The sequence below is a fragment of the Panthera tigris genome, chromosome F2 (genome assembly GCF_018350195.1).
Source record: "Panthera tigris isolate Pti1 chromosome F2, P.tigris_Pti1_mat1.1, whole genome shotgun sequence".
In the NCBI taxonomy this organism is placed as follows: domain Eukaryota; kingdom Metazoa; phylum Chordata; class Mammalia; order Carnivora; family Felidae; genus Panthera; species Panthera tigris.
Window position 1 is genome coordinate 27829368 of NC_056676.1, and position 14767 is coordinate 27844134.

The 14767-nt window shown below is 38.4% G+C and overlaps 1 protein-coding gene across 2 annotated transcripts in view; it reads right to left on the reverse strand.

The window, feature by feature from the left end:
* IL7 (interleukin 7) overlaps positions 1-13565 on the reverse strand; it is a 60169-nt gene extending 46604 nt beyond the window's left edge. For both annotated transcript variants that reach the window (XM_007073802.3, XM_007073801.3), the window contains exons 1-2: positions 12930-13565; positions 6777-6910 (exon numbers count right to left, since the gene is read on the reverse strand). In XM_007073802.3, the coding sequence (XP_007073864.1) occupies positions 6777-6910; positions 12930-12939 (144 nt within the window). In that variant the 5' untranslated portion in view covers positions 12940-13565. The remainder of the gene's footprint in view (positions 1-6776; positions 6911-12929) is intronic.
* Between the last annotated feature and the right edge of the window lie 1202 nt (positions 13566-14767).

Genomic DNA, 14767 nt, shown 5'->3' on the forward strand with positions numbered 1-14767 from the left:
TAATAACAGATGTATCTATTTCTTGCAGTTTACCAGTTCTTGCTTCACAAATGTTGATGCTTTTATTAGGCACATACACGTTAAATACTGTTATGCTGCCCTAAAGAATTTACCTCTTTATTATTATTTAATGCCTTACTGATAATATTCCTTACTGCATGCTTTGCCTGAAATGAACATGGCTACTTCAGCTTTCTTTTGTTTAGTGTTAACATGGCATATCATCTTCCATCTTTTTACTTTTAGTCTATGTATATCTTTATACTTAAAGTATGTTTCTTGTACACAACATATAGTTGGGCCTTTTTTTCCCTTTTTTTTTTTTTTTTAAATCCACTCAGAAAATCTGTCTTTGAAGTAGTGTATTTTGATTTTATTTTTATAACTAAAATAAAGCATTAATAGAACAAAAAGACTGGCCTCTTAAAAGCTAACTTCTCTTGTTAAATTGCAACTGATTCAGTCAGACTGCTAAATTATATACACAGAGAATTTATCTTCTAGCATAATCTGATATAAAAAGAACTAATTTAAGGTTTACTTTAGCTCCTTTAAATCTTTTTTCTTCTGTTAATAACAGTTTTTAAACATATTTAGACATGTTTATAAGGTAATGTTTGACAAGACTTTGATCATTTATTTTCTTGTCTACCTTTATCAGCAAACCAGTGAAATGAAATGCAAGATCAAAGTCTAATAGGTATCAGGTGAGAGAGATTTTTAAATGTTAAAGAGCTTTTTGAAAAGGAGAGAGAGTGTATCAGGTTTGAATTTTGGAAAGATAACAAAGTGCCAGCAAAGAGGACAGATACACTCTGGTGGCGGGGAGATCATACAGCGGGGAACCTCCTGATGGCTATGGAAGCCATCTCAGTGATGTTCGAGGACTGCCTGATCTAAAATTATACTAGTGGAAGTCAATAGATGAATGACTTAAACAGGTGTTAAGGAGTTATAATAATCTGTGATGGATGAAATGAAGGAGTGAGGGTGCCAGGGATAATTCCAGGCTTTCAACACTGATAGACTGGGCAAATGCAAATGATGTTACCAAAGATAGAGAATGTAGAAGCAGAAACAGGTGAAAAGTGATGATAATTAGTTTTCTATTACGCATGATGTGCCAGTACAGTACATCTGAGTAAAGACTTCTAATTGATATTTAAATTAAATGGTGCTAAAGTTTATGAAAGGGGTGTAAACCTTAGGGCCATCTATGTATGCAAAGACGGAAGTTGAATACATGAAGGCCCCTCAAATAAAGATGGAGATGGAGTTAAGGACATTGGCAATTGTAAAGCCAGTTATCACCTATTCACATTTTATAACTTAATAACTTATAATAAAGAACAGCCCTTCATGTGCCTCTAATCAGACTGACTCATTCCTAGAAAGTATGTGACCATATCTAGCAGCCTTTTTATTTTTTATCAGACTCTGTTTTGGTGACTAAGAGTTATGTAACTCAACCATATGAATTATGTTTAGGCAAAATATTTTTTTATGGAAAAAACACAACATTATTCACCATCTCAAACTAGTTCAGATTGAATATCAGGAAGGTACCTGACATTTGATTCATAACAAATTTCCAAAGAAACAGATGTTCAAGTAAAGAGACTTCTAGCCTATTTGAAACAAAACAAGGTCTGGGTTCTCATTAACTTATGGTACTGATTTTGAATTCATTTATTATTATCATATATTATTATAATTCATATAGTTACTTATGAAAAACTGCTATATGCAAGGTACTCTGTTAAACATTCTATGGGATACAAAGATAAATCAAGCATAAACTGTCCTTAAGATACTTACTGACTAGTATGGGGAAATAAGATATAAACTTAGGTAAGTGTACAAGGAGTACTGGGTTAAGAACCACAGACAATTTTAAAATGAAATTAAGAAAACAATCCCATTAACAATATCAAGTGCATCAAAGACACATAAATTACCTAGGAATACATTTAACAAAAAAAACTCAAAGCTTACAGTCTGAAAAATACAAAATATTTGTTAAAAGAAATTGAAGATCTAAATAAAAGGAAAATCATCCCATGTTCATGTGTTCATGAATCAGAAGCACTGTTATGCATTGTTGAAAATACAAAGCCCTCACATTTATCTGCAGGTGCAACAAAATCCCTATCAGACTCTTGACTGACTTCTTCCTAAAAATTAAAAGCTGATTCTAAAATTCATATGAAATTGCAAAGGACCTGAAATAGCCAAAACAATAGCTGAGCTATTTTCTGTTTTTCCTCACAATAATGAGTATATTTTCTGGAACCAGATTGCTGGGGTTTGATTTCCAGTGTTGCCACTTTCTACCTATGTGATCCAGGTCTCAGTTTCCCCATTACTAGAGGTGTTTTAAGAATCATATAAGTTGATACACAGAAAGTGCTCACAGCAGCACTGGCACATTGTAAACCTTGTATTTGTATTAGTTATTATTATTATTACTATTATTATTATTATTATTATCACCTCATAGGGGTATTGTGAAGCTCAAGTAAGATAATGTATGTGAGGGCACCTGGGTGGCTTGGTCAGTTAAGCGTCGGAGTCGGTTTCGACTCAGATCACGATCTCACGATTGATGAGTTCAAGCCCAACATCAGTCTTTGTGCTGACAGTGCAGGGCCTGCTTGGGATTCCACTGCTGTGTGGGAAGAAAATTTTAGAAATCCTATCTACATGTGGTTTTTATCTCATCCTTTGTAAATTTTCTTCTGTTATCTATATCTATATCTATATCTATATCTATATCTATCTATCTATATATATATATCTATATATATATCTATCTATATATATATCTATATATATATCTTTCTTAATGCATGAAAAAAATACTATGAAATGCTCTAATATGTAAATAAATGCTAAATGTGTATTTGTAGTGCAGGCTCCAAAAATTTTACTAACGAGTGTACTGTCTAAAGTCTGGAGATCAGTGCACTATCCCACAGCATGGTCTCTCTCCTAGGGCCACGCTAATCTATTCTCCTCCTCAGAGAACCCAGCTTATATCTTCTGATTCCCAAATCTAGCTCGCAACCAGTCTGTTTGTTTTGAATGACAGTATGGCAGCCTCTCCATATGAAGTATGCAAGTTGCATACTTCACACCAAGACTTAACCATCACCAAATGAAAGCTTCTTTAAAGAAGGGTCTACAGCAATAGCACTGCTAGGAATTTACCCAAGGGATACAGGAGTACTGATGCATAGGGGCACTTGTACCTCAATGTTTATAGCAGCACTCTCAACAATAGCCAAATTATGGAAAGAGCCTAAATGTCCATCAACTGATGAATGGATAAAGAAATTGTGGTTTATATACACAATGGAGTACTACACAGCAATGAGAAAGAACGAAATATGGCCCTTTGTAGCAACATGGATGGAACTGGAGAGTGCGATGCTAAGTGAAATAAGCCATACAAAGAAAGACAGATACCATATGTTTTCACTCTTAGGTGGATCCTGAGAAACTTAACAGAAACCCATGGAGGAGGGGAAGGAAAAAAAAAAAAAAAAAGAGGTTAGAGTGGGAGAAAACCAAAGCATAAGAGACTCTTAAAAACTGAGAACAAACTGAGGGTTGATGGGGGGTGGGAGGGAGGGGAGGGTGGGTGATGGGTATTGAGGAGGGCACCTTTTGGGATGAGCACTGGGTGTCGTATGGAAACGAATTTGACAATAAATTTCATATATTGAAAAAAAAAAAGAAGGGTCTATACCTAGTCCATCATTATATCTACCCTGAAGCCCCCACCACTTCACCCCACAGAAAGGTTTTCCATAATAGCAGGCTCCAAATAGATGTTTGCTTCATGAATACGCTAACACAGATATTGCTATCAAGAGGCAGGTGAGTGTACTGGTTAACAGCAGAGGCTCATATCCGGGTTCTGACACAAACTGGGCGCCCCGAGCCTCAGGTTCTTCCTCTGTGAAATAAATGTAATAAAAGCACCTTTCTTATAGGCATACTGTTTATTTGGCTAGCACCTGGAACATAACAAACATTTCATAAATATTAGTATTATTATGGTGTCCCTGAGACTCAAACCCAGTAATGTCCACAAAGCGTCTAGTTCACACTGAGTGCATGAATATTCTGCATGTTGTTATGAATAATTCTTTGTGAATTCTTTCTCCTTCCTTCTGATTTATCACCTCACATTTACAAACAGCTTTCTCGAGATTATCATGGCACTATTCACTGGAATTGATTAGTTCATACACTCTTCCATGTCTTGTGAATTAATCTCTTAAGAAGAGTAGCCATATTTTGCTTTGTTTAAATAGCATCATTGTTGCTGCTGTTGTTCTTGTTGCTGCTGTGTGGTTTAATGAGATAAGCTCCTCTAAATTTCCAGGAAAAATGTGCTATGAATCTGGTAGATAAAACTCTCCTTTTGGATTGCTAGTAGCATTTTTTTCTTTTTTTTGCAGTTTTACACACATAATAGTTATTTATAAATGTAGGACCAATACTAGTTGATTCCTTGCCCAGATAATAAAACTTAATAAAAGCATTATCTTGACTCAAAAACATTAATTTAGTAGCATTAATGCAGAAAATGTCAAGTGTCAAAAATGAATGAAATATAAAATGATATAATTACCATTTAGAGTACATTTTTTTTTCCTTGTCAACGAGCAAAATCAGGGACCTCTGTGGTCCCTGTTCAATATTATCTTGAATTTCCCATATCCCTCTAAGAGGCAGAACAATGATTTTTTCTATGTGTCACGTGCTACTTCAGTATAAGCATATGGAGAGGATGATAAGGAATGGCAGGAGGGGGCAGATTAGACAATTTCTCCCAACTCATGAACATTTGGGAGGGTTCTCCTTTGCCATTTGGGGCTTCAAGAACTGATTATCTGTTAAATCAACACATCTGATTATGTTGATATAGCTCTTAAATTGTCAAAAAATTCATTTTTTGTAGGTGGCATAATTGTGTAAAAAATCCCAAAGGATTTTTCCTCCTGGAACTAGTAAAGTGATTGCAGTAAGGTTTCAGGATACAAGGATAATATACAAAAGTCAACTGCTTTCCTACATATCTGCAATGAACAATTGGAATTTGAAATTCAAAACACAACACTATTTACAATAGCACCATAAATATGGAATACTTAGATACAGATCAGAGAAAATGTAAGCAGGATCTGTATGAGGACAAATATCAAACTGATGAAAGAAATCAAAGAAATATCTAAATAAATGGAAAGATATTTCACAATAGGATTTAATATTTTTAAGATGTCAGTTTAGATGTGAGTTCAGATACTTCATCGATCAGTATGTACAGATGGCAATAAACGTATGAAAAGATGTTCAACATCTTACGATATTAGGGGACTTGATTAAAACAACAATGAGATGCCATCACACACCTAAGAATGGCTAAAATTAAAAAGACTGACAACACCCAATGCTGGTGAGAATACGAGGCATCAGGAGCTCTCATCCATTGCTGGTAAAAATGCAAAATGGTATAGTCATTTTGGAGGACACTTTGACAGTTTTATATAAAACTAAAGACAGTCTTACAATATGATCTAGCAATAACTCTCCTAGATATTTATCCAAATGAATTGAAAACATATGTCCACACAGAACCCTGTATATGAATGCTTATAGAAGCTTTATTCATAATTGCCCAAAATGGGAAGCAACCAAGACATGTGTTTCAATCAGTGAATGGAGAAACAAATGTGGTATATCCATTCAAAGGAATTTTATTCAGCAAAAGAAGAAACGAGCTATTAAGCCACTTACACAAAAAAAAAATCATGGAGTAACCTTAAATATACATTGCCAAGTGAAAAAATCCAGTCTAAAAAAGCTACATTCTGCATGATTCCAACTATATGACATCCTAGAAAGGCAAAATTATAGAGACCATAAGCAGATTGATGATTGCCATGGATTCAAGTGGAGGGAAGGAGGGAGGGATGAATCAGTGGAGCACAAAGGATTTTTAAGGGCACTGAAACTATTTTCTGATACTGTAATGGTGGATACATGACACTGCATTTGTTAAAACCCAAAGCACTGGACAACAGAAAAGGTGAACCCTCATGTCGACTATGGACCTTAATTAATAATAATGTATCAATATTGGTTCATCAATTTAACAAATGTACCACGCAAATGCAAGATGTTAATAATAAGGGAAATTGTACAGAGGAAGAATGAGTATGTGGGAATTCTCTACTTTCTGTTTAACTTTTCTGGAAGCCTAAAACCGCTCTAAAATATAAAATATATTGTAAAGAAAGTCCACAGTAAATTAAAAAATTAATTCACAGCAAGTTACTTATATACATGGGTATAAAAATATCTGTATAATACATATGCATGTACACACAGTCAGATAAAATAACTATATATCTCTTTTCATGATAATTTTTTAATGTTGTATTCTGTTATTTTCCCTTTTCTATTATAGTGCTTCTACAGTGACTAACAGTCATCAAGAAGTGAGGAAATGCAGATAGTTGTGCTAAATTATGCTTACAAGAAATTTAGTAGTGAAGGGAACTGGGCTGAAATGGATAGTGGTGGGAATCTGAAGGTCTACTAAGGAATCATTTTAAAAGGATATAATGATGCCAACTACAAAAATATGTACTTAGTAGCTCATTAAATTTTGCTCTTTAGTTATTCCACTTTCTTCCAAGGAATACAGATGGATACTTGAATATAAAACTGTTAAAATGTGAGAAAAACAAACAAGCACATACCAAGTAATTGATGCTGATCATTAGAATGTGCTGATATTCTCTTCCGTCTTTACCTTCAATATCACAATCAGATGATGCTACTGGCAACAGAACAAGGATCAGGGGAGGAATTCCAAAGATATACCTAAAAGAAACTAAATTGAACAGTGAGTAAGAATAAGCTAAATGTTATACGTCATATTATATAGTTTGATTGTGTTGTTTCAATTGGCCTGACCATTTCTATCTTTCTTTTTAAATTTATTTTGAGAGAGAGAGAAACACAAGGCGGGGAGGGGCAGAGAGAGAGAGAGAGAGAGAGAGAGAGAAAATCCCAAGCAGACTCCAAGCTCTCAGCTAGAACTCCGCATGGGGCGGATCCCACGAACTGTGAGATCATGACCTGAGCCAAAATTAAGGGTCAGACGCTTACCCAACTCAGCACCCCCCAGGCGCCCCAGACTGACCATTTATTTCTAATAAGTTTTTAAAATGCATCTTGGCTTTTGGATAGTGTGGAAAGAACCCTAAAATTCAATATTATGTAACAGCCAAAGTAAGATTACATTTTAGAGTTCAGATTTCTTTTACTTTTTTATTTAAAAATTACTCTTTGGAAAAGCTCCGAACAGGCGTGATGAAAGCAGCCTCTTTGCCTCTGAAAAACACTCTAGGGTATAAATCAGTTTATTCAATTTCAGTTTATGTTGAACATTTCTACAAAAAAAAAGCATCTACAGGTAAACAAGTAAACTATAGGTAAAAAAAATAAAATAAAATGTTTTGAAATTTTATGATTTGTGGCATGAATATTTATGTAAACCTTGATGGTTGCCCAGGTATCCAGCTGCTCCTGGAGGCAGCAGTGCAGAATTATAGTGCACTGTAATTACATTCTTTCTTTTTAATACTAGACCTTAAAGAGTTTTACCCTTCCCAGAACTGTGACAAAGTTGGCATTTATATTTTGACATTTTATCTTTTAGGTTTCTAAGTGCCCAGAGACTCCTATTTTCTTCAAACACAGTCCTGTCTAGCTTCTTGACATGTTAGAAAAACCCAATAAATAAATTCACACCCTGTTAGCTAATGATTTATATCTGTTTTGGGTAAGCCTTCCCAGTTGGAGACAATTGTGTAAACAAAAGGAATGAAATTAAAAATGGTTATCATTTCAGGCAGTAATAACGCACTGATGGAAAGCCAGTTATTCCCAGAGACATTAAAATCTGGTCATATACAGACTTATTCTTCGTAAGCCTGTGAAAATGTCTTGTTTGCATCTTTCTGCAAACTTTTGACCTAAGTTAACAATATATTTCCTGTGAATTTCCAAATGAAGTTTAATTGTACTTGTTGACTGCAAGACATTTCACATCTGTGCCTTTTCTGAGTAGTACTACAAACAATACTCCTTGGAACCCAAGGACCTAATATTACGACAATCTAAACACTGTTAAATACATCATAAAGTTCCCAATAACATTATCATCTATTATATCATTATCTGTCGTATAAAAATCAATAGCACTCCCCAATAAATTATATGCTATTAGTGACCCAGATTTTTACAAATAGAGGAACTGGGCTAAATAGCAGGTGTAACAACAAATATGAATCCTATATCTCATCTTCATATATCATGGACACTTGACAAGGTAAGAGAAGCAAAATGAGACACGTAATGTATTCATAGCTCTGCCGCTAAGTGTCTATATGCGTTCAGGCAAAATTCACATAGGAGATGAATAATGATGATGACGATAGTTATTTTTGAGTACCTATCATGTGCCAAGCACTTTGTTACCTTATATACTTATCTGTAAAGATCAAAAGGGTCCTGCAAATTAATCTTTTTGTAAAAATCAGATAGTAGGTCCCAGGTCCAGATTCTAATCTGAGTTTACTGCCTCACCAGCATTTTATCAGAAATGGCCATAATCTTTTAATAACATGTAATTACATTAGTCCTCTGAATGAAACCCATCTCTGTGTAATATTACACAGATTTGCCTCTCTCTTGTACTAATGTTCCTGCATCCTGAAGATTCTCAAACAATAATCAATTGCTATTTATTCACTAAATATACTGGATTTGTATAGATTGCCTACAGCCAAATTTCATTTTTTCTGTTGTTTTACAGGTGTCCCAAAGGTATTTGGAAAGAGTAGATGATAAGGAGAAGCTATACAGCATACAATTTAGGGGGAATATAATAAAATAATTAAATACTAATGAAAAAAGAGACATTTTTACTATTTATGAAATAGTATTTCATAATATTTTACTATTTATGAAATGAATGTTATTTCAAACATCCACCTTTCATGTTTTAATAAAGGAGGCCGTTTTACTTTCTATGAGTAGTATGTGTTGTGTCCTCTTCACCCTAACTTTCAGTAATTAGTGCTCCCCAAATTCGTATCAATTCAGTTATTCATTGAATGACATTTTATCAGGGCTTTCAATGATGCCTTGGTAGAAACCTCAGTCTTTTTTATGTACTACAACTAATTTCTCAGTTCTGAAACATAATTTGCCTTGTCTGTAAAGAGTGTCTTTTGTTGCTGTTGTTAAACAGCTTAGCTCCAGAGGGACTAGAGCAATACAAAACACAGAGGGTTTGGAGTATGGAGATTTGGGGGTTTTGTCTTGCTCTGACAAGGGGTTGTATGACAATGTGTTGTGAGACTGACTGAATGACAGCATCTTTTAAGTCTTGTTTAACTGACTTGTAAAAGGAAATCTTTAGACTAAATGATCTCTCAACATCTCATTCAACTTTCAAGCACCGTAATTCTAAGAATCCCCCTGGCCATCCAAATAAGGCATTTCTTTAGACTTGACATCACCTCTGGACAATACTGCAAACACACCCAGGGCTTCAGACTCACATCTCTCAGGTTCCCACCTCTCGAATTGACAATTTGCAGTTTGGTCTGCAATTGAAGTCTTTCCTCCACACCATATAGAGAGTAAACATATTAATATTGCTTCGTGTGAGCATGCTTTTGACATCCTTGTCACAACAGGAAACAATCTCTGCTTTCATTCTGTTTTGTTTCAGGTTATACATAGATATGCACCCTTTTCCCAACCCTGAACTTTTCTTCAGGTTACAGAAAAGACAAACCATAAGGAATAATGCAAGGCAAGCTTGGGCCTGTGGAAATGTCTTTAGATTTCCTGAAGGGATTGAAACTGTAGAATTTGTTTTCAGTAGGGAATTTGGTCAAACCAGAATGATGACTGTCTAAAAAATTCTTGTTGGTTTTTAATTTAAGCCAAATAATACATTCAATCCTCAGCTGTATAAGTTATGGGGTCAAAGTGAACGTAAAAAAATTAGTTTCTACAGAGGAGCCTGGGTGGCTCAGTAGTTTCAGCGTCTGACTCTTGATCTTGGCTCAGGTCAGGATCTCTGCTTAGGTCACGATCTCAGAGTTCATGAGATTGAACCCTGAGTGGGGCTCTGTGCAGACAGCATGGAGTTTGCTTGGGATTCTCTCTCTGTGCCCCTCTCTCTCAAAATAAACAAATAAACTTAGAAAAAATTAGTTTCTACTGTGTATCAAATCCAATCTTTCATCAGTCTTTAAGACCAATAAGTGCTTATTTAATATCCATTATAACATTTCATAGACCCATTTTCACTGGGAATTAAAAAAAAGTACTCAAAAGACATTCAGGATGAAACAGAAAACATTATCTGAATATATAAGACTTGCCTTTAATATGAACAACTGGCACAAGCAAATTGGTGCAATAAAGCAAACAAAAAATCAATAAACAGAAAACCATCTGCTGTATGGAAATGATCTCGTTAAGGTTACAAACATAAGTTTGATTATCTTCAGCTAAAGAAATCTAATATCTCCCACAGCCAATATTAAGATTGCACTGTAAACTCTATCCACAAATCCCATGATAAACCCTTAAAGACATTTCTGCAGCTGTCCTATGATACTGCATACAATATTTCATTTAATCTCATAACCACTTCTGTAGGTAAGTACTACCACTCAGTTTTGCAGATGGAGAATCTGAGGAACAAAGAAACTTTGTGAAGAGGGAAGAATTTAGAAACTCAGCTTTTAGCCACCGAGTTACACTGCTTGCTACCAAAAAAAAGTATGTGTGTGTAGTTAGGGGGAATGTACAAAAACCCATCTTTTCCCACATGAACCTCACTAAGGTGCTTCCTGGCCAAGCTCTGAAATACTGTACCATAATACACTCTTATTTCAGAAAACAGACACTAAATATTTGTTCTTATTACACTAGGTTATGTGTCAGAGGTGAGATCCTAGAAAATAATCTCATGTGCATGAGTGTGAACATGACATGTAACTTGGTCCTATAAAATAGCCTTTTCATTTTTGTTTCAGATATGGAAATATCAATGTGGTACCATGTGTGATTGTCCTGTGTACCTGTTTAGGCTTTCTCATCTTTCTCGGTTCCCTGTCTTTACTACTATTCCACTTTTGCCCCTCAAATATGATTACATTACCTAAACTAGACAGCATAGTTGAGAACCACATAGTAGGGTCTCAACGACTTCAACTCCCAAAACAAACAGCAAAAAAACAAAACAAAACAAAACAAACAAACAAAAACAAACCAAAACAAAAAAAAACCCCTCTTTACAGTAACTCTGTCCTTAAGCTTCTAGTGAAATCTCTTGGAACAAAATGCAAAAGCCACACATTATGAGAAGTTCAGTTTTCTATTCTATTGTTTGCTAATAATACCTTATGGTAAATGAACAATATAGATACACTTCAGGAAATAAATCTCCCTGTTAATAATGCATACCCTAGCTTCCATTTCTTTTCTTTTCTCTTTGTAACCTCTCCACTTAAAATCAGAGGTGATGCAGGGATTAGAACCAAGAGCAATAAGAAAGAAAGAATTGCAGGCGATCCATGGCATTGTAAGGAAGGCAGGGATATACCTAATTTCTAATTCTATGGTGAACTTCTGGACGGCACCCATTACAAATCTTTTTCCATAATTGTCCTCCACACTCTATCCCCACAACCCCCTTTATTTTGGTACTGATCTGGTACTTCTTCGCTATGCCAATTCTTGATTCTTTAACACCTATGAGAGAGGAAGGAAAGGCTCCTTTCTTTGATCTAACGGTGTAGCCTGGAAAGCGCACAGACCAGGCATCAAACGGAAGCGCAAACTGCTCCCTACTCCCGCACCCTCCCCCACCCGTCTTTTTTTGCTTGAGGAAGTATTCACTATAAAGCATTCTAATTTCCCTCAACAGATCTTCGCCCCTCACATCTCGTCTTCTCCTTTTTCCCCTTCCAGTAAACTTTCTGGCTCTTTTCCTTGGCCATATGGCTGCCACCGGAATCCCGGTCCCTCGACTCGGCTCTGCCCTTGTCCTTGTTACTCTCTGTCCGTAGTCCGCACAAATAAAATATATCGGATCCTAGCAAAAGTCTAGAATTTGAACTTTTGCCTATTTAATCCTGCCTCCTCCAAGGAGTACCCATATAGGAAAAAACAAAAACCCGAAACTCGCCTTTCTCGGTGCCAGCTCAAGGACTCGGTTTCCCAGCAAAGGGCACGAGGTACAGCCCCAGTCGGAAACTCCCAGCCTCACTGAGGGGGCGAAACGGGGTTTTCCAGAGACCTGTCCCTTTAGGGTTTAAAAGCGCGTCCCGTGGGAGCTTCGCTTTCACTTCTCTAGAGAGTACGGAGCTACAGGAGCCCAGGTACTCGCCCCTCTCCAGGCGCCTGTGAGTAACTGGGCGCCGCCAGGAGCACGGGAAGGGCGGGCTGGGAGCCGGGTTGACCGAGGACAGCGCTGGCTCGGGAAGACTGACGGCGAGCCACTGGCTACCTCTGAGACCTGGTTGCCACCGCTGAGCGGCGCCGAGGCTGCAGCTCTAGGGCTCGGGACGGAAAGCCGGCGTCTGGGACGGCTTCTCGCAGCCGGCCAGGAGCAGCAGTCCCAAGTGCAAGTGGCTGTGGGCCAGGGTACTGAGGCGCGGCTGACGCCTGCCTGTGAGAGAGCCAGTGCTCTCGGCAGGTCCAAAGTGCAAGGCTGGACTGTTCCCGGACGCGCCTGGGCGCCGGGCCCGGCAAAGCGTCCTGGAGTCCCCGGGCGTGCAGGGCGCGCGAACCGGTGCGCCTGGAATAGGAGTCCTTACCATGGAACATGGTCTGCGGGAGGCGGGCGTGGTCATGATGACCGCAACTGCAGCAGGAGCAAGCTCTCACCGCCCATAGTCGCTGCCAGGCCCCTGGTCTTCCGCGGAGTTGCTGGGAGCGCGTGCTGGGTAGGGCGGTCTCTGCGGCTGGTTCCTTTCACCCACGCCGCGCCTGCTGCTTCATCCATCCCAAGGGGGGCGGCACACACCACGGCCCGGCTCTGCGCTTTGCCTTTCCCATAACTTCCGTAGGATCAGCCGGCAATGTACTTTCAGTTTCTACTTTGCGCTGGGTCTGCAGGTTCGATCTTGGGTTCACCACTCGGGCGCCTTCACCGCCCCACCTCTCTTGAGCACCTGCGTCCTCCCCCAGACGTTTCTCTGCACCTGAACCGGGACCAGAGGAGGGCGCGAATTTCCAAAGCACCACAGAAGGAATGAGATGGCCTTCTGAATGAGAACCATTCGAGGCAAAACACTCTCCAAATGACCTCTGACCGCCTTGGCAAAGCTAGGCGACTGGGATCTAAAAGCGTTGGTTGCTAATGTGTCCACGGAAGCCGCAAATGTGTAGGGCGAAAGCTGGGCTATTGCAAGCCTACGCCACAAGGGAGGCGTCGCCACGGATGTACTGATGCCAAGACATCTTGGGGCGGGGGTGGGGTGGGGGGTGGGGGTGGGGTGGGGTGGGTGGGGTGGAAGGAAGTAAAGAATGTTTAAGAGGGTCACGCCCTCAGCCCCTCAACCTCTGTAATCAGTCTCTTTCTGCCCTGTGGTTTGTAGATGCACCTGCCCAGGTGAGACCTCAAAGAAAAATAATCCTGTGGGTGCATCTAATCTGGTAAGTGGTATGTTTGAACCCGACTATGACTTCCACGTATACATTTGTCAGAATTGGCCAATAAATCATACTATCCATTTTTACTGTGTTTTACTGAAGAGTTAGTGTGTTTTTCTAAGCCTGAATTATTTTACTATTTCCTGTTTGAATTTGTTTTCTGATATTCGGCAGGAACCCTGCTTAAAAGAAGATGGGTACTGTAAAGTGACAATAATGATGATGATAATGGCTATCATCTATCTAGCATTTGCTTTGTACTAGTATAGTAGTAAGCATTTTATATATATCCTCTCATGCAAACTTTTCTCTGAGTGGACAATTTTCTTATCTACACTTCACAGATGTGGGAACAGAGACTTCCTTAAGTAACTTGCTAGAGTTCACTTAGCTAGTTAGTAATAGAGCTTGGGCACAAACCTGCTGTATTTTGACTCTAGAGTTCATGCTTGCAAACTCTTGTGTTAGTGATCCTTGTGAATAGTGTAGAGATTGGTGCCAAGAGGGAGGCAGGGTCAGGTATCATGTGGGTGTGTCTATTCCCCACCGTAGGGACCTCAGGAAAGCTTTCTGGAGTTTCTGAGTTCTAAATGGAGACTTAAGCAGGAACTAAAGTAGGGATGTGAACCTTCCAGAGTCTATTACAGTGTGAACAAAGAAAAGAGGAAAAGAAAGAAGGGAGAAAGAAATAGAGAATAACAGTGAAATAGAGAGTGAGACAGAGTTGCTCAAGCCTGACAGTTGGATCTCTGATTCCTCTTTTAGTCTCACTTCTCACATCCAATCCATAAGCACGTCTTGTCAACTTTACCTCTAAAATGAACCCTGAACCAATCTATCCATTATGTGAATTGCCTATGGGCCGATCATTAAAACCCTGCTGTCTAGGGGATCATCCAGCTTTCACCCTTGCTGAAGACTCCTTCACTCTCCTCACAGCAGCAGGATATTTGATTTCCACAATGCCACCTTCTGTGGTCACCCTCTGGCCACTTCCCAC